Source organism: Macaca nemestrina, chromosome 2 (genome assembly GCF_043159975.1).
Source record: "Macaca nemestrina isolate mMacNem1 chromosome 2, mMacNem.hap1, whole genome shotgun sequence".
In the NCBI taxonomy this organism is placed as follows: domain Eukaryota; kingdom Metazoa; phylum Chordata; class Mammalia; order Primates; family Cercopithecidae; genus Macaca; species Macaca nemestrina.
The window spans coordinates 146556879-146577678 of record NC_092126.1 but is presented as its reverse complement, the minus strand read 5'-3'; the positions used below and the strand labels follow the sequence as shown (position 1 = coordinate 146577678).

Genomic DNA, 20800 nt, shown 5'->3' with positions numbered 1-20800 from the left:
GCTCACTTCCTGGCTTAAGAAGGTACCTTCTCTCTGTGTCCTTATGTAGTTAAAAGGCCAAGACAGCTCTCTGGGGCCTCTTTTATAAGGTCATAATCCCAGTCATGAAGGCACTCATCTCATGACCTAATCACTTTCCAAAAGGCCCCATGTCCTAATACCATCACCCTGGGAATTAGGATTTCAACGTATTAATTTGGGGAAAACACAAATATTCATATCATAGCATCTTCCAAGGGGATTCTGATGTTCCTTAAAGGCTGAATATTAGAAATCAACTGTGCCATGGTAGGTGGTTGGAGGTAAATGGACGGCTTGTATTACCCATTCCTTCTATAATTAATAGTCTTTGAAATATGCTACACAGTTTTTTCCTTATAAACATCATCATGTCAGAGAGCTTGTTAACATAATAAGAAAAAGAAAGTACAATCCTATTGGTTCCACTGGATTCTCTGCCTGTATGGCTTTTGTAGATCAGGTACACCCCTATTGCAAAATCTTCCTGAATATTGATTATCTTCATTAGTGTAATTGATCTGGTTGTCTGTGTAAAATGTAAAGCAACGGGCTGGTAAATATATCAGCCACTCCTTCTGAATTGCAAATGAGCTGGGGACAGACGTGGCCTTATTTTCCACATATGACAATTTAGGGGGAATTCCTGCTTGTATATCATTAGTCATTTTTACTTTTGAGCCTCTGTGCAAAGAGAGTGAGAAAATGAAGTGTATGTAATTCTAGGATATGGTAACATTTAGATTCCAGTTATTCGAATGTCAGAAATCTTGGTCTGAAAGCTTTTTGTTCCAAATAAATATACATACACCCTAGTGAGTCATGCATGTCATTGTCAATGTGAACGAGAATTTTCAGAAGGACAACACATAGATGAGCATGGGGAAATGAGAAGTATTAAGAAATCTTTAAGAAAAATTTATGCTCATATCTGCAAGTTCTCTCCAGAGATGTAGATATAAACTTGTTCACATATGAAAGCCCTGGGCTTAATTTTGACCTATCCTAAATTTCTTCCATTCATGAGAAAAAGAAAAAAGGTCTATTATTAGGTTAGTGCAAAAGTAATTGCTTCTCTTGCCATTTTTCTCTTTCATGGAGAAAAGCTATAGCTTTCATTATTCATGGCTTCTTTAAAAGTAATGGCATTAATTTCATCAAAAGTAATGGCAAAAGAAGCAGTTACTTTTGCACTAGGCTAGTATTTCAGAATGGGATAATTGAAGGGGTCCAGGTTAGGGGAACTGACCAGTGCAGTGTGGCTAGGATTAGGGGATTACTAAAAAGCTGAACTTCCACTACCCACACCAGGATAATCCCGGGTGAAACTAGAATGTAGGTCACCTTTGTGAGGGTCAGAGGAGGAGCCTGATCTACATAACAATGAATGTTTCCTGGATCTTTCATTTCTCTATGGTAGGTTATTGTTGCAGACCTGAGGTCCTGCCAGTAGCCTGGATGTCTGACTTTAATTTTTTTTTTTTTAACATTTATTTTAAATTCAGGGATACAATAGCAGGTTTATCACATATGTAAACTTATGTCATGGGGGCTTGCTGTACAGATTATTTCATCATCCAGGTATGAAGCCTAGTACCTGTTATTTTTTCTGATTCTCTTCCTCCTCTCACCCTCCAAGAGGCCCCAGTGTGTGTTGTTCCCTCTATGTGTCCATTTATTTTCATCATTTAGCTCCCACGTTTAAGTGAGAGCAAGTAACACTTGGTTTTCTGTTCCTGTGTTAGTTCACTAAGAATGATGACCTCCAACTCTATCCATGTCCCTGAAAAGGGCATGATCTCTTTTATGGCTATGTAGTATTCCTTGGTGTATATGTACCACATTTTCTTTATCCAGTCTGTTATTTATGGGCATTTGGGTTGATTCCATGTCTGAGCTATTGTGAATAGTGCTGCAATGAACACACATATCTCTTTAAAACAGAATAATTTATATTCCTTTGGGTATACACCCAGTAGTGGGATTGCCGGGTCGAATGGTATTGCTGTTTTTAGGTGTCTGAGGAATCACTGCACTGTCTTCCACAATGGCTGAACTATTTACAATCTCACCAACCGTGTATAAGTGTTCCTTTTACACCACAATCTCGTAATTTTAATCTTTTAGGGATCACCAGATAGAAGCACAGGATTCATGTTTCTGTATAGGACAAACCACAATGTCAGGCTGATGAAACAAAGGACTGAGGCTTATAAAGGGTCATAATTTTCTCTCTTTCATGGAGAAAAGCTATAGCTTTCACTATTCATGGCTTCTTAATCATGAGAATGAAAATGATACTAAAGATAAAAGAGATCCAGGTGATCTGCCTATTGTTGACCTGGTGGCTCTGACCCTCTTTCATAAATACACACAGACTCCGAGCACCCCTCCTCCACCCGCCTAGAGCTTCTGGGGTGCCTTAGAAAAGAAAGTTTATTTTGATTTGCGAGTCCTGCATTCAAGCTTTGGCTCTTCTACTTACAAGCTGTAAATACAGGGTGATTGGCATAATTAACTCCATAGTTCCTCAGTTTTCTCTTCTGGTCAAGTGGGAATAGAACCACATTTTTAACAGAATTGATGGGACAGAGACAGTGGCTATGATGGAGATTTGTTAACTCCTAAGTCGTTTGTAGGAGAATGGCTCAGTAAATGATCTGAGAAGCACAATAATCATTATTTATAGATGTAGAGGAGGAAAATTAGAATCTTAGTTGTAATTATTATGTACGTATTTTGTGTGTTGCCTGAAAGGCATTTGAGGTAGACATTTCTTATGTGAAGCACTGTCATGCTTGGTCCACATGCACTCTTCTTTATGTTTTAATAATATAATTAGAACTTGCTAACCTATCCCCAGCCCAATAACTATAATAGTACCAATAATTCATATCCATCTGTGTACTTCTTTCTTATACCATCTTCTTTTTTTTTTTTTTCCAAGAGGTAACTATGGTCCTGAATTTTATAGTCTTTTAGGACTTACAGATAGTCTTTTAGGAAATCCAATTTATAGTACTGGATTTCACCCAATACTATGTTACTATGATTTATGCAATGATTGCATTGTTCCACTCCTGCATAGTATTCTATTGCATGACTGCACTGTGGCTTATCTACTTTCCTGTCAATGAATTTTAGGCTGTTTGCAGGTTTTTGTCATTACAAACAGTACTATTACAAATACACTTAGACATGTCTCCTGGGGCACTTAGAAAAAGCATCTCTTGGGTCAATGCTGAGCAGGAGAGCTGAGTTGCTGGGGCTTAGAGAACATAAATGTTCAACTTTATGAGATGGAAATTGCTTGCCAGTGGTGGTACTAATGAATACTCAGATAAACACTATATGAGATTCCTTTATTTATTTATTTATTTATTTATTTATTTATTTATTTGTTTATTTATTTATTTATTTGAGATAGAGCTTGCTCTGTTACCCAGGCTGGAGTGCAGTGGCACAATCTTGGCTCACTGCAACCTTTGCCTCCCGGGTTCCAGAGATTTTTCCACCTCAGCCTCTCAAGTAGCTGGGAATACAAGCAAGTGCCACCAAATCCAGCAAATTTTTTTTTGTGTTTTTAATAGATACAGAGTTTCCCCATGTTGGCCCAGCTAGTCTCGAACTCCTGGCCTCAGGTGATCTCCTTGGCCTCCCAAAGTGCTGGGATTACAGGTGTGAGCCACTGTGCCTGGCTCCATTTTTTTTTTTTTTAACATTGCCAGTTAAACCAGTATCAAATATCCTTTTACTGTCATCTTGATTTACATTTCCCTGCTTTCTAATGAAGTTGAGCATCTCTTTATATGTTCATTAGTCATATAATTTCCTTTTCTGTGAAGTGCCTGTCCTTTTTTCTATTGAGTTATTTGTCTTTATCTTCCTGATTTGTAGGGGATATGTAGATATATATTTCCAATATGTTATTTGCGTGTGTGTGTGTGTGTGTGTGTGTGTACATTCCATATACACATATAGTGTCTTTTTAGCCTGGGGGTGCTATAAAAAGGTGCGTAAACAGGGTGACTTATAAACAACAGAAATTTATTTCTCACAGTTCTAGAGACAGGAAGTCTGCAATTAGGGTGTTGGCATGGAGGGGTTCTGGTGAGGACCTCTTCCCAGATGCAGATTGCCTACTTATCGTACCCTCACATGGCAGAGAGCAGAATAGAGCAAGTAAGCTCTCTGATATCTAAAGGACCCTCATGACTGCATCTAATCCTAATCATGTCCTGGAGGACCTGCCTCCTAATAACATCATGTTGGAGGGTAGAGGTTCAACACATGAATTTTAGGTGGGCACACATACATATATGCAACACACACTCCTAAAGCATATGTTCCATGAGCATATGTATGTTTAGTCCTACCATATATCCCTAATGTAATCCTTTATTGGTAGAGGTATTGCAAATATCTTCTGTATTAGTTCATTTTCATATGGCTATAAAGAAATACCTGAGGCTGGGTAATTTGTGAAGGAAAGAGATTTAATTGATTCACAGTTCTGCATGACTTGAGGATTTCAGGAAACTTACAATCATGGCAGAAGGCAAAGGGGAAGCAAGCTTGGACCTTCTCACGTGGTGGAAGAAGGAAAAAGAGTCACCGGAGAAGAACCCTTTATAAAACCATTCAATCTCATGAGAACTCACTCACTATCACAAGAACAGCATGGGGGAACTGGCCCCATGATCCAATCACCTCCCACCGGGTTTCTCCCTTGACACGTGGAGAGTGTGAGGATTACAATTCGAGATGGGACTCGAGTAGGGACACAGCCAAACCATAGCATCTTCTCGTGGGTTGTATCTTTATTTCCACTTTCTCCAAAATAGTTTTTGATGAACACTAGCCTTGTTTTTAATGTAATCAAAATTTTCAATTGTTCCTTTTATGGTTAACTCTCTTTTTGTCTTTTCAAAGGAAAATATATATAAAAATCTTATTCTGGTTAGGGGTTTATTACTTTATATATTCAATGTCAGAAAGATACTTCCCCAAATTTTTTATGAAAGGCTTTTTGTTTCTCTTTTGACATTTTTATTCTCAGTCCATCTGGAATTGATGGGTTTTGTGTATCATAAGAGCAAAAATTCCAATTTTTTTTCACATGATTAAGTGCTTTCTGAAATTTCTATCATATAACAAAGATTCGTGTGTATAACTTCCTCCGTGGGAAGTGGGTCTCATTCTGACCCACTGGGGGTATTAGCTTCTCTAGGAATATGTGCTGGGAACAGGTAAGAGCTAGAACTCTAACCTAGAGTGGTTGGGAGTGGCTCTGGTTCCTAATTTGCAGCTTTCATGCAATTCTTAGTCCCCAGTAACCATGTTTATCTCAATAATATGCCCTGGGGACATATAAACATATATTAATACCTAGGTCTTCCCCCCAGATTTCTGCTTTAGTTTGTCTGGCATGAAGCCTGTACATCAGCATTTTTCAAAAGCCCTCAGGCAATTTGATTGTAGCTGCAGGGTTCAGAACAGCTGCTCTCGAGTTTGTGTCCAGAGATGACTTTGAGTTGGGAGCTAGCATCCTTTGTGTGCTATTTGCCATTTTAGCAGAAATCCAGTGAATGGCTTTAAAACTAACTTTTCCCTCTGAGCATAAATATAGCACATGCATGTTGCAAAGGAAATGGAAAGTAAAGGGATAAAATTGAGTAAATAATAATTCATAATTGCATAAACCATTTTGTTTATTTCTTTCAAGCTTTTTCTTGGCATGTATATGTGCATTTATGTAGTTGAGATCATCTTGAAAATAACTGAGTTCTTCTCTATAACATTCATTCTTCTGAATCACTTTCAGTGCTGTTTAATAGTCAATCTTAGCATAATTATTATGTTCTGTCCACACATAAGCTTCTCTTGTTAAAAAAAAAAAAAAAAAGTCTGATTTCATTCTGGTTAGGGTTTTATTACTTTATATATGTTGACTGTGATTGCTACTCTTGAGCAAATAAGAAATCATGTTCTAGGCATTTTAATTTAGTGATTAATAGTATAGAGTTCTGGGCCAATGACATATGAGTTCAAATTCCAGCTTTGCCATTTATCAACTGTGTGACATGAAAATTATTATGCCACTCTGTCCTTTCATTAAAATTAGGATAATATTAGTCCCCAAATAGAACTGTTTTCTTTCAGGTTTAAATGGGGTGATGGATATGAATTGTTCGGCACAGTGCTGAGTACATTTCTCTCTATACTGTCTCTATGAACCAAACGTCTGGGTAGTTCCAAAGGCAGCTCTGCCTCATTGGCTCAAAGACCAGTCTGATTTGCCTGACCCAGTTTTACTTAGTTAAAAATGCTCACTGGGAGGATGGCCATTACTAAGATGCACTCGGTCATTGTTCAGCTCAGTAGCCAGATGCAGATTTTGCAGGATAGCCCTGTTTGTTAGAAGAAGAAGGTTAAAAAAATATGCCAATTACTCCAACAATGGATGCTGCTAGCTGGCTGGCTGACTCAAAGTTAGAATAATTGCTCCCTAGGAAAACACTAGTTCCCTTTCTCATAGTGAATAGTTTTCTGCAGTTGAGAGAAAGCAATTTCTCAACTGTGGAGCCAGGTGTGTGGACAGCTGGGAATCTGCCTGCTTGGATCTTCATGTCTTTCTGGAGCCCTCAGGATGGTGGGCTAAAGCATAAAGTAATATCAAACAAAATAAAGCATTGGAACATCCAAGTTTTTTAAATAGAAGTGAGGGCACAGTAGAGAAACAGAAGAAATACAGTAAGGAAAGTACAACCCTGCGTTGGAGTGTTCTTCAGTGGATCTGATTGTACATCTAGCAGCAGTCACCACTGGATAAAAGTGGAGAATCTGAGAAATGCTGGCCATATCCTTTAGAATGCCAGCTCCCTATGGCAGGGGATTTGGTTTCTTATGTAACCTCTGTGTCTTCAGGAATGAAGAATGGTGCCTGATATATTGTAAGTGCTCAACACATTTGTTGATTAAATGTCCTGCCACTTTCTATTACTATAACCAAGGGCCAGTTAAGAGAAAATAATTGCTTTTCTGAATCTTATTTAAACCAGCAAGGAGGACCTAGAGAGGAGGAATCTTGGAAGAAAAGACCAGTGTTATCAGCACTCCTTAGCCACAGGATAGTGGCCTGGACATAGCCAAATGGCCAGGTGATGCTTTGGAGAGACAGATTTTAAAAAGGCAAAAGTAACTGTGGTAATGAACTTGAGAGCAGAAACAGGAAGACAGCAGATCCAAGGGAAAGAGAAGGCACTTAGGAGTAGAATTCTCAATCTCTGGTCGTGACCCCAGGGATGAAGAACAGAGAAATGATTTAAAGAGATAAATGTAAATACATAGCAAACTTTCCGTGGAGCCAGGTTTGAACCACATGCTACAAAAGCTGGTGGGGAGGGGGCAGGAGTAAATGCAGATTCCTGTAAAACAGTGACAAGAGACTACTGGGGTAGTGTCAGGAAGCCTAAAGTCCAGGAGTGGAGGTTTGCAAGATATTTGAGTCAATGATAATATTAGGTTTGGGTTTTGGTTTTCTTTTTCTTTCTTTTTTTTTTTTTTTCTTGATTTTTTTTTTTAACCTTGTGTACAAGGTATATGTTGGAAGAGCAGTTTGGTTGCTTGGATTTTTCCAAAGTATGATCTCTGGACCACAAGCAGCATCGCCATCATCTGGGAGATTGTTAGGAATGCAAATTATCAGCCCCATCCTAGAGAAATTGAGTCAAACTCTGGGAATGGGACGAACACTGTTATTATAACCCCCCTAGGAAATCTTAATGCTCATTGAAGTTTGAGACCCACTAGTGTGGAATATTAATCCTCATCCCTCTACACATTAAAATCACCTGGGAAGCTTGCAGAGAAAAAAATGTCCAGGCCTTATCCCAGACCAATTAAATTGATTCTTTGGAGTAGGGTCTAGCCACAGGCATATTTTAAAACTTCAAGGTGAATCTAATGTACAATCCAGGTCGAAAGTCAAACTCTAGTTCAGGGAGAAACAGTGTGATCATCCCAGAGAGTTTATTAAAAATGCAAAATCCTGGGCCCTTCTTGCTGCATCAGAATCTACATTTTTACCAAGATCTCCAGGTGATTCACAGACACATTAAAATTTCAAAAGCATTTGTATATGATAAAAGTTATAGGGAAGAAATTAGAATTTGTATTTTCCCTCCACCTTCTCTCTATTGGTGGATTTACTGACTTCTTTTAAAGAGGAAAGGTACTAGACAGGAAAAGGAAAGACAAACTCAGTGTTGTGTAAGTCACAAAGGAGTGAAGGTTCCAGGTAAGTAGGCAAGTACCAGGTAGAGCGCATGAATGAGAGAACTGGGTGCTCTGTACAACTGACTTAGTTAGTGGAGTTGCCTACAAGTCTTTGGCCATTACTCACGTTACCAGATAGCTAAGCAATATGCAAACAAAATAAATGCACCAGGTAAAATTCAGAGCCAGCAACCAATTTGTGATTTCAGGCATTGGTAAGTTTGTAAGTATGAAGATAAGTTTGCCATATATGCTGTGAGATATACCCTGTCCTCTCCCCTTGAGAAGTCTTGTAGAATGGGAACTTTGCTCAGTCTGGAGGTGGGTACAAGACTTCAAAGGGGGAAAAGCCTTGGGAATAATGTATGAACTTGATTTGATTCTCTGGCAGGATTCCAGTGAAGAGTATCAGGCAGATTATCCCGTCAACACTTGGAGAGAATAAAAGGGAACCCTGAGCATTTCAAGGTTAATTGATAATATTATTGGCCTGATTTCTTTCCTTTTGTGATGGAAAGTCAGAGAAATGTTGTATATACAGGTGTCTTCAGTTTCACAACATATGATAGATGCCCCTTGTCTTGGCATATTTTACTATTACTATGTACAAAAGAAAATAATAGACTGGTTGTTCCTGTAGTATTTTGGGTATTGTAAATGGCAAAATAACTAAACCTATACCTATCTAATGATGATGAATACACCAAAGTCACTGGTCTCTGATAGAAATTTCCAGGGTCCTATTCTAGGCACCGTCATCTTCCAGAATGTTATCAGTACCTTAGCTGATGATTGGCAAGGTGGGATTATCACTGGAACAGAAGTTGAAAGAGTGGAAAACGTATATGCATATTAGGATCTAAACAGACACTGAAGACAGGACATGATAAAGCAAATTTCATGAAAGGATAAATTATAGAGGAAAAATGTCAAATGGGGAATGATATGGCAGTAACAATTGGCAGAGGGATTATGGGATTTTAGTCCACTGGAGCCTGGTTAGTTCATTTGTGCAGCTCCCAAATGCACTGATGGATACCTTAGGCTGCCTTAACTGTGTTCACAGCAATAGAGTGATTCTTCCCTCTACATGGAGCTTCAGTTCCTACCTCCAACATGCTTTACATTATTATGTTTAGTCTTGATTAGCACACATTGAAAGCAAAGCTAGCATTCTGGAACAAGTCCATAGAGTCAGTTGGTTAATGAAAGTACTTGAATTCATTTCCTACTGCCATTGTAGAGGTGAATATACAGAGAATCCCAAGGGTGCATGGATTAACCAATACTGCAGAGCTGGTAAGTAGTGGAGCTTAGTGCTCTAACGCAGGCATTCTGATCCTGAATCCATGTGCCTTCCTACTGTAACACCCCTGTCCTCTCCCTTCGTCCTTCAGATGAAAGTGTTTGTGATTCAGAATATCTGTCTATCAAGTTCCCACTTCACTTCTCAAGAAGACTTATTCATTTTCCAATTAAAAGAAACCCCATCCAACAGCAGTAGCTTCTCCCTTACTACTGAGGCTGAGTGTAAAACGTGCATACCTTTTCTTTCCTCTTGGTTACCTGAGTCTTTTTGGCCCTTAATGTCCCAACTGTAGTCCTTCCTGATGTGGGGCTGGCTACAACTATTTGGCAGCACAGGCTCCTTCAGCCCTCCCTCGATATTCTTGAGCTCTTTCACTTCATCTGTTCATTCTTGCTTGCACAGATTTATTTGCAAATATTTATGGAGTGCCGACTACTTGTGTTACAGGTAATTAGACAGGCATGGGCCAGGGGAGAGGGGGCAGGATAGGGCTTTCCCCCCACCTACCAGGAATGTCAGGCAGTTATCAGGTTATGGTTCAATAGTTATCCCATTGCCTCTCTAAAAATGATAATTTGGTAGCTGGCACCTGTGAAAGACTATCTCCTGATGGTCCACAGCTGTCACAGTAAAGTGTTAATTAAATGCAGACACCAGGGAGAGGCAACTTCCCGGTATGCACATTAAAAGACAAAATGTTGGAGTATAACCTTCTGGGGGCACTCCACCAGAAAAGGGAAGCAAGCCTCAGAAGAGCATGCATACAACTTTCTAACTTAGTGCACATGCTCACTTCCCAGGGGCAAGGAGGGCACTGTGCATGCGGGGAGCCCACCCTAAGGGAAGTATTACGGGAAAGGGTCTCAAGACACTGGGAGTAGATCATCCTGTAAAGTCTTAGGATCCAGGTTAAACGCTGCACTTGACCTTCATGGTCCCTTTTTCCAAGTGTACTTTCCTTTCTTTCCTGCTGTAAAGCTTTTAAAACTAAATGTCCATTTCTGCTCTGAAACTTGCTTCGGTCTCTTTCTCTACCTTATGCCCCCCAGTGGAATTCTTTATTCTGAGGAGGCAAGAACTGAAGTTGCTGCCGACATGTATGAATTCGCTGCTGGTAATTCAGATACCTTCCACCCCTAACACGTGTTAAGCATTGTTTTAAGTGCTTGGATATTACGGTGAGCAAAACGGAATATCTGATCTCCTGGTGAATACTGCAGAAGGAGACTGATGAAAACAAGAAAGCAAATCTGAAAAGTCAGATAATCGTTGTGTTGTAAAGAAAAATGAAGCAGGTTAATGGATTCACTGGGATCCTGGGTGGAGGACTGTACTTTTAGATATAGTCAGGAAAGACCTTAGATGTGATGTTTAAGCAGAAACTGGAAATAAATGAGGATATTGAATCATGCAGATATTTTGGGGGAGAGTGTGTTAGGCAAGAGAATGATGAAATGTCAAGACTTTGAGGTGGGGTATACCTGGTATAGTTGTAGAGCAAGGAGACCTGCGTACTTGAGGGAAGTGGGTATTTGTTGTGCTGCCTGGTATTGATAATGTTACCCAATCTATCTATTCTACGGCTACAGCCACACCTTAACTACTGGGTTGGAGATTAGCGTTGCGGAAGATGATTAGAACTGCATTTTGAGGACAAAATACATTGATATATAAGGTATACATTGTAATATATGTAGTATGCATAAAGTATGTAAAGTATATTATATATATATGAATAACAATTCCTTATAAATAGTGCTGCAGAAGTTTTAATCATTGTTGCTATCAAGATCATTATCTCAATTTGCCCCGGGAATCCAGAGGAAAAGCAAAGGTCTTTGAAAGTAACACTTTCCAATTCTAAATGGAATTGCTTTTGCTACTGCCTGAGTGCATGGTTGTACATTTGAGTACTTGGGAAATAACGTAATTTCTTTTTGAAAGAAATGATTTCTACCACATGCCACAACATAGCCTGGCTTGCCCATGTACTCTTTTAGATTCTGTTTCCATGTCTGGAATGGAAAGCATAGCACACTTGATTTTATTTTTAAAACAAAATATAGCAACCATAATGATGTTGATGCTGGCAATCATAGCTATGGTGGTCATAATAGCTAACATGTATGGAGAGTTAACCATTTGCCAGGCACTGGTGCTATGTCCCATTAATGGATTTTCTCTTAGCCCTCATAATACTATGAGACAGGTAGCATGATTAACCTGTCATCTGCCTGAGGAAATGGAGGATTCAGAATGTTTACGTAACACTTCTCCAAGGAGAGTGAGCAGGAGAAGGAGCCTGGTTTTACACCAGTTTGGCCTATGACTTGGAAATGTGGATCACCCAAAACTCATTTCTGCTTTGATTTCTATTTTCCTATGGTCTATTGGTTGAAGGGTATTTAAGGAGTATGGAAAATGGGGAAATACATTTGATTTTCTTTAGTAGGATGTTGAAAAGAAAGAATTTCTAGTGTCTCTAAGCACATTGCTTGAGCTGTGGGAGCTAAGGGACAGTAGGGAAGAGTTTGGTCAATGCCAAAGATGAGATGCAGGTATGAGTTTTATTAGTCACAGCAGAAAATAAGTCAAAGCTAGATCCACCATAGAACCTTTAAATACATTTTACTGTTTGGGGCCCAGTCCTGAGTATTAGGAACCAATGTTCGCCTCTGCAAATAGAGAATCTTCTGAGTTCCTGATGACCCAAGGTGCGATGAATTCATACTGAGGATACTTCCTGCAGTTGAGTTTTGAGAATCCCAAGTCTTAATCTCACTAATGACAACATGGTCAGCATATTTGTTTGCAAATACAAAGGCACCATAATAGCTATATTTACTTATGTCCTTTGGATAAATTCTGCAGAAATAATGATCTCTTCACTAAATTGCCCCCACACTATTATTTGCTTAAGCTAATATTTCCTCTTCATTTTCCTCTTCCCTTCTGATGTTTTTGATAACTTGCTGAGAAACACCTGGAGTTATCAGGTCTCAACTTCAATTATGAAGAAAAAAAATTGCATGGACTTTGTGATAGTACTTTTTCTATGAGACAACATAGCATCTCTGGGTTTTTAATATGCCTTTCAGAAATGGCTGTAGTTGTGAGGTAAAGCATGTTGCTTCAAAAAGTTGGGCTGTCCATATGGCCCTCTCACTTAGGACTTTATGAAATACACTGTATCTAAAAGGGGAAAAACAACTGAAAATATTTATTGCAGAAAATAAAAAAGTTAACCAAATTATTTTATTGATACATTCTTGGACAATATCACAGAATTGAAAGAGAATGGAAAGAGGGAATTTTTCAGCAAGGGTTGTTTTTTCCACTAAATTGGCACATAAGCAGCAAGATTAACGAAAGTACTTATTACAAACAGTAAAAAACATACATGCTTTTTTCTAAAGTCCTTATCACACTGATCAGTCAAAGGGGGCATGAACAAAACCTCAAGACATGAAAAATCCATATTCTTTCCTTCAAACAGCTTAATAATTATTGAAATTATTACAAAATATTCATATACCCTAATTAAAATAACAAAAGAGAACACAAATACAAATATTGAACATAATAAACATGTACTGTAAAATACATTACTGGCATGCATTCCAAAGCTCAAGACCTCTATTCAGTTCAGCCAATAACTTCCTTTTATGTAACCTATCATGTACCAAAGATAGGTAGGGCATACTTTCTCAGCACAGTTTTTGGTCTTTAAACATCTTTTTTGTCTTAAAAAAAAAACATGATGTGCAGTGGTACTATAATAATTATACAGTCATGTACAGATGTACTTTTTTAATCTGCCAAGATTGCTTTAAAATTTTAATCATTTTAAAATTTTTCCAAATATTCCACCGTCTGAGAGAATAGGGCTCTATGAAAACAAGGCATTCGAAAACAAACAGTGAACCAAGGTACGACATCAGATGGCAAAGTGCAAAAGTCCTCACAAACTGTACAGAAAATTTCAAAACCTTGCAACCTAGAAGTACATACGTAATAAGACAGGTCAGCCCCAAAATGGTCCTGTGGCTCTCACGGTCCGTTCTAAAGAGCCGGGGCGGGACTTGAGTTTCAACACTCCCTTTGGTAGGGAAGGTCCAAAATTGCAGCCGAGTTGGCAGTGCTGATGTCAGTGACTTATTAAGCCAAGATAAAGTAAGGATATTTCATAAAGCAGCTGTTTAGGTCACTTGGATCCTCTAACATTGGTCTCCCAGCCGGGGAAGCTCCTCCGGTGATGGGAAGCGGGTAGGACCAAAGAGTCCTGTGCCAGGTTGGGTGACAAAATAACTGAGGGTCTTCTTCCTCCATGGTTCCATGGAATGGAACAGGTTAGATAACCAGGTTATTATAACTGACATACTTCTTTTTTGCAGCAGGGCCTGAAAGAAAAATTAGAAAATGTGAGTTGCAGTAATAACCCTGTTTGCAAAGGTAGAAATAGAATTAGAACTTTTCACTTGAGGTACAGAGTCAAAGTGGGGTGATACAGCTCTGAAGAACACACACAGACAACTTTGGATTCCTCTGACTGTAAGGCTTTGGCCACCAAAATTTGTGGTTCCCAGTGAGTCTCAAATCATCTGTGTTCTCTTCTCTGATATGTCTCCAGCTTCCCTCTTTATAATCTATTAATAAATTTATTTGCTAATAAATGTGTTAGCAATGCTTAATAATAATAAACAAATGTTTATTAATAAACAATATGTATTAAACAATAACAATATGTGGCTTAAACAAATGTTTAATAAATGTTTATTAATAAATTTATTTGTTTATTTGTTGTTATGCTTTCTAATCAACCAACCCTTAAAGGGTTCACTCACATTGTGGTATATTTCTTTGTGTGCTCTTCTCACAGACCTTTTAATAATAACTGGCCTTTGCTTGGAAAAGGCCAAGTTGCTTGGGTCACTGAAATTAATTGAGGTTGAATGCAGATTAGGTCAGAGTGTCTTCTTCAGTGCTGATTCACACAATCAAATGACTACAGATTGACTTATAGAGTGTTAACAGTAAGTTGTAAATGGTCGTTTGCAGAACTATTTCCATTAAGATGTAAAGCCCACTTAAACCTGTCAGGTGTCTGACACATACACACTCTACATTTGTTTTCCTTAAATGTAGAAATTATTTTTCTACTTGGTAGGGTAATTTCAGGACTCACCTTCACTCACTCACTCAGGCAGTAAATATGTATCTACCGTATTGCAGCCACAGGGCTAGGCACTGATGACCAGCCAATGAGCACAGCAGATTTCATGTCCTCATGCTGGAAATAAAGACACCAGGATCCCAGAGTGTGCCTTTGCTTTAGGTTCTGGTCCTCAATACCAAGTCATACAGTTGCAATGATGTGATATGTTCTGTATTCACTAAATCTTGGTAGTTTTGCATCAGTTTCTGTTGGGCACAAAGTAACTTTTGTGTAGCATTTACTGATGGCTTATTTTGCTTACTGTTTTTAAATTCTAAATAGAAGTGTTCACTCAAGACAGAAATGTCAAGAGCTCTTCAAGAACTCTTAAGTAGGGATGCATATGCAATTTTGGAGGAACAGAGAAGTCATATTAACATACTAAGAGAGAGTTTGTCTTTAAACTTTGAATAATACAAGTAGTATGTTACAGGTGCTTGCATGATTATAGATATTACACAGAATACTGTACACTATACAACAAGCCTGGTCTTCTTTCCTGGATTAAAAATTGGGACTCTCTGACAAACTTTGACTTGAAGACTCATTTTTATTTGAAACTCATTTCTATATTAAACCATATTGCATTTATTAACTAAAATACAAAAAGATAAATAAGAATAGAATTTTATGAAATCCAGGGCCTCCTGGAAAATCTGGTGATGAGAATTGGGTCATGATATGTCCTCATTTGATGAACACACAGTCTCAATAATGCTCAGATCTTCCAAGAAGTTTCCCATTATCCCAGTGTTGTCTTCAACAATATTCTTGGTTTGGGTACAAGGAGGAAAACTTTCAAAAGATGTTTCTTGACTCTGAATCTTATTTTCAGTGTCATAACTAGAAGACCTCAGCTGACAGTTGCAAGCAATAGTCACAGCATGCCTTGTCAAATGCCAACCACTAATTATCCTCAGGACAAAAGAAGGGGGAAAAAAACCCCCGAAAACCCAGAAGCTGATCTGAATACCTGAGACCACCTTTATTGTGTGAATAATTAAGACTGTTTTCTGTAGCATAACACTCTAGTGAAAACAAAAGTGAATTTCCTTACATTGGTTACTATAAAACACTAATTTCTCAGGAAGAGTTTTTACCAAAAGAATAAGTAGGTTAGAACTATCAAGCTGAGCTAGGATTAAATTAAAATCATGATCAGGTTATGTTTAAAAAAATGGGATATAAAAATAAAGGCATTCCATTGATGCTTTGCTTGGATTATCTTCTTGTGTTCTGTGTAGCCTTGAGATGAGCACTGTTTATGATCGCCATTTTACATAGGAAGGGTCTGAGCCTCAGAGGAACAAGCATTCCAAAACTAGGCTGCCTGATGGTTGAATCTTTATTTCTGTCTTCATACTATAGTAGGAAGACAGTACTGCAGTTGGACTCACCTGACCTGGGTTCTGATTCGGCTGTGTCACTTACTTGAATGTGACCTTGCCCAGTGTCTTCATAATGAACTCCTTGTAGCCTTTGTAAAACTGGGAGAGGCCAGGTGCGGTGGCTCACGCCTGTAATCCCAGCACTTGGGAGGCCGAGATGGGTGGATCACCTGAGGCCAGAAGTTCAAGACCAGCCTGGTCAACATGGTGAAACCTTGTCTCTACTAAATATACATAAAATTAACCAGGCGTGGTGGTGGACACCTGTAATCCCAGCTACTCGGGAGGCTGAAGCAGGAGAATCACTTGAACCCATGAGGCAGAGGTTGCAGTGAGCTGAGATTGAGCTCCAGCCTGCACAACAAGAGTGAAACTTTGTCTCAAAAAAAAAAAAATTGGGGAGAATAATTGTTACCTGGTGTACTGTTGATATCACCAATGTACACAATACCCCAGTTTCTCATCTGGGAATATAATGTATAAATGTATTTTTAAATTACAAAGTTCTATGCAAATGATAAGCCTCAGTACATGCTTTCTTTGCAGAATTGCTACGAACATTGCCCCAAAATTATAATGAAGTTTATGCAGGTCCTAGAAGGGCAATTTGTGTACTTTTCACAGCAATGTCCAGTGTATTATGTTTATTTTTAAACCATTCTAGTCCTGTGAGTAAATAAAATAAGTGCCTGTGGTGTCTGGTAATTCCATTTATTTGACTAGCAATGTAGTTTATGGTCAGGAAAGAAAATTACTGAGCTCAAAATAGTTGTGCAATGAAGCACTTGCTGAGGAAATATACTTTTTATTTTAAAAGAATATGTTTTTCTCTTATAAAGTTACAGATTTTAAAGAAGAATTATAGTATATGGCATTGTCCTAATTAACTTTTGGTTATATCTGCTTATCTACATAAGTAGTTCTCAAAACAAGGTATCTTGAAGAGCCAATATTTACAGTGAGGTAGTGTTAAGAATACTGGTTTGTGAAATGAATTACTAATATACCATTGCTACTTAAGAAAGGTGAGACATTCCAACTCATTCTTGATGTCTTGTCAAAATCTACACTCAATATGACATTAACTTTATTGAACTTCTTATTTTCTCTTTGCTTTCCTCTGAGTTTTTTTGTCTTACAAAAAATTCATTCCTTGAAGTGCATTCTATTGAACATGCATAACCCAGATTCAAGGAAGTGAAGAAAAAAATAGAAAAGAAAGCCTCATAGATATTATGTTGGGAAACACTGAATAAGTGATATTAAACAGTACTCTTTCCTGTTTCCACCCCATATTTAGTTTTTTTATATTTTAAGTAATAAGAAATATTGTAGCTCATTAACTATATACTATGTGTTCTCCTCAGCTCTTTTTGAAGAATGTGTGCATAGATGTGTATGTGAATAAGAACATGTATGAAGTGATTTAAACATCCAAAAAGGATAAAAACAAAATATAACAAAATATTATATAAGCCCTGAATATAACACATTAACATACTGACATGTTGATTTAGGTGCCCCTCCATCCACTCATAGGAAATACGATGCAATCAAAGCCCTTGACACTCCACGTTCCTCCCCGTCCCCCATAGTATCTACTATACTGAACTTGGGATGTGTCCTATAGCTACTACAGTAGTTGTCCATAAATTATAGATAGTATTGATTTCTGTGTTTTAAGTTGTGCAAATTATTCCATGCATATCCACTTGAAATCTGGTTTCATATAACATTGTGTTTTTAAGATTTACTTACATTGATTTAATAATCATAGTAACTATATAGCTTTCTATATATTAATGTTAGCATAACAGATTTTCTGTAACTCTTTTCCTATTGATAGACTCTACTTTGTAATGTTTTTGAAATAAGCAATGCTAGAGTGGATGATACCTGCAAAACAATATTTTTAACAGAGTTGAATGACAATGCTATAGGGCAAGATAAAGTATTTGTCATGTACTTAACTGACAAAGGATTGATATCTAAAATTTTTAACTTATGTGAAGGAATAAATAAGAGACAATCTAATTTTTAAAAACATAGATTCAAGATAAATAGACAATTTGTAGATGAAGAAATATAAATCAAAAATGTTCAACCTCATCAACTAGAGAAATGCAAATTAAAACATTAATAAGATAGCATTTCATGCCTGTACCATTACAAAAGAAAAAGTGAGCTAATACCAAGCATTGGTGGGTGTGAAAAAGTGAGAACTCTCAGACAACACTCAGGTATAAATATAAGTTGGTAAATTTATATGGGAGAGCCATTTGGAAATATCTAGAAAACCTAAAGCTATGCATGCCACTGAGTCAGCAATTTCACTTCTAGATCTAGACCTGAGACACTTTCACATGTACACATACACATGCTTAGGATTTCAAAAGCCTTTAACATAACAATTTTCTCTGTGATTCTCCAAGAAAAAATTCTTTTATAGAAGCTAGGCACATAAAGGAGCAAAGTGGGCCAGGTATAAGATATTCAGGAAAGATGCAGACCATAGTGAACTAGAAATCACCTGCCCCATCAAAAAGGCATAATTATGTGGGATGTTACCACAATAGGAAGATAGTACATTTTTTGAGGAGAAGCTTGACTGTATAATTTTATGTAAAAGTTCAATTTTTCACTCAGCCATCCAACAAATATTTATTGAGCAGGTATTATGTGTTGGGCTCTATTCGAAGCATTAGAAATACCTCAGTTTTTAATAAAAGTTTTAATATCATATTAAAACCATTTAGCAAGTCAAAAAAGAAATAGAGACCAGAGGCTAGACAACATTGCTAGGCTGCTTGTTTTCAACTCTGTGATCCTGTCTGCACTCAGTTCCTCAAATGTGCTTGATTATAAAGCACCCTCTCCTGCTCGCCTTTTTAGTGGATCATTTTGCATTCTATAAGAACATACTTTTGGAAATACATGGGGATACTTCTTAAACCTTAACCCTGTCTATCACTTCAGTCATTTGTAAACCTCACTCAACTTCTGAATATTGGTTTATTGCCTGATAGAACTTTGTTCAAACTAACTTTTCTATGAACTCATTCAAAGCACTGTCTGTGCCTCTTCCCTCACCAACTCTGCTAACTAACGCTTTCCTATCAAACGGGATTCATAGTTGTTATTTTCTTATAAATATTTCAACTGGGAGGGATTCTTTATATTATGGTTTGCAGTTTCTAAAACAAAAAGGAAATACTTTTTGGTAATTACTTCTGTAGTCAATGGCCTGTTTCCTGCCTGTTCATTTTATTAGTAAATTGCCCTTAGCCCATCACTTAATAGCAAAAGAGTAGATGTTATCTTCAACATCTCAATTCTCATTTGAGATTTCAAAAAAGCTACTAAACTTCCTGTATTTTACAAAGAAGCATTTCATTTTATAATGATCTCCCTTAAATCCTTTTTTAAATTTACTACTCAGTGTAGCACATTACTTGAGAAGATACAAAGCTGCACAAGAATGAAGAACATGACTACCAAAAAATTGAGACATTCCCAATTATACTAGTTCAACTCTGAACTATAAAACAATGGAGACTTTCTACATCTCCCAAGAGAAGGTGAGGCTATTGCTCATATGTTTGGTACCTGGATTTGTTGACACAAGAAACTTGTCAAGGATAAAAACATGATCAGTCAGAAAAATAACTCAGTATTTCAAATCACCATAATTTCCAATCCAGTGGCAAAAACTCCCAAATTTGGATTTCTGTTGATCTACTCAGCCATTCATCTAACAAAATATTATTTCACACATATTAAATACCAGGAACTTTAATAATACATGCTAACATTAAAAGCAGACATGGGAATCTGCAAGCTGTTTAACATTTACTCACTTCTCATTCATCATATATTCAGATTATTTAACAAATATTTATATGAAGCTGCTGTGTGTCATCAGCAAGGGATTGGCATATCCTTTTTTTTCTACTCAATGAGATAAAGATAACTCATGAATTTATAAACTAAACTCACACTGAGAGGAACCCCCCCAAAGCAAATTGGCACGCCTCCCTAATGCTGAATAAGGGAGATAAGGTCAGTGGATGGCGAGGCAGCAAATCTGTTACCATATTTGGAGACAATAGTGATCCAGTTCAAAAGAATGCAGAAGCATCAGCCTAGACAACCTTAGAGAAAATGTGTGAAGTGTTTGCCCCATTTGTACCAGGGACAGAGAAATGAGTCAGATACAGTCTTTATTGTTATAGAACTTATATGATAATGCAAAAAACTATTACATATCTGTGATGAGTACTTAAAAGATATTTTACAAAGACTAATTTTGTCTTGGAAGAGGATATACTGTGCTAAGCCCAGGAAGGCTTTTCAGTGGAAGGGGCATTGATTTGGACCATGCAGTGTGAGACAATTTAAGAAGAGGGTAGGGCAATATAAAGGTACACTTCGTTTCCAAAGGTACATGGAGAGGAGGGTCAGAGAGTGCTGGAAGTCAAGGTTGGAAAGGTACACAGGGCCACATAAATTACTTCAATATATAAAACTTCAATAAACCTGCAGATTGTCATAACAAATTCAGGGTACTGTCAGAGGCATCTGAACCAGAGCAAC

The 20800-nt window shown here is 37.6% G+C and overlaps 1 protein-coding gene and 1 long non-coding RNA gene across 9 annotated transcripts in view; one reads left to right on the top strand and one right to left on the bottom strand.

Moving 5' to 3' along the window:
* LOC105477633 (uncharacterized) overlaps positions 1-20800 on the top strand; it is a 438407-nt gene that overhangs the window by 204202 nt on the left and 213405 nt on the right. The window lies entirely within an intron of this gene.
* LOC105477634 (glutamate metabotropic receptor 7) overlaps positions 12838-20800 on the bottom strand; it is an 898220-nt gene continuing 890257 nt past the window's right edge. For 3 of the 4 annotated variants that reach the window (XM_071092123.1, XM_011734197.3, XM_011734199.3), the window contains one exon: positions 12838-14004. In XM_071092123.1, coding sequence (XP_070948224.1) covers positions 13822-14004 — 183 coding nt within the window. In that variant the 3' untranslated portion in view covers positions 12838-13821. The remainder of the gene's footprint in view (positions 14005-20800) is intronic. The other variant, XR_011620206.1, reaches the window with a different exon arrangement.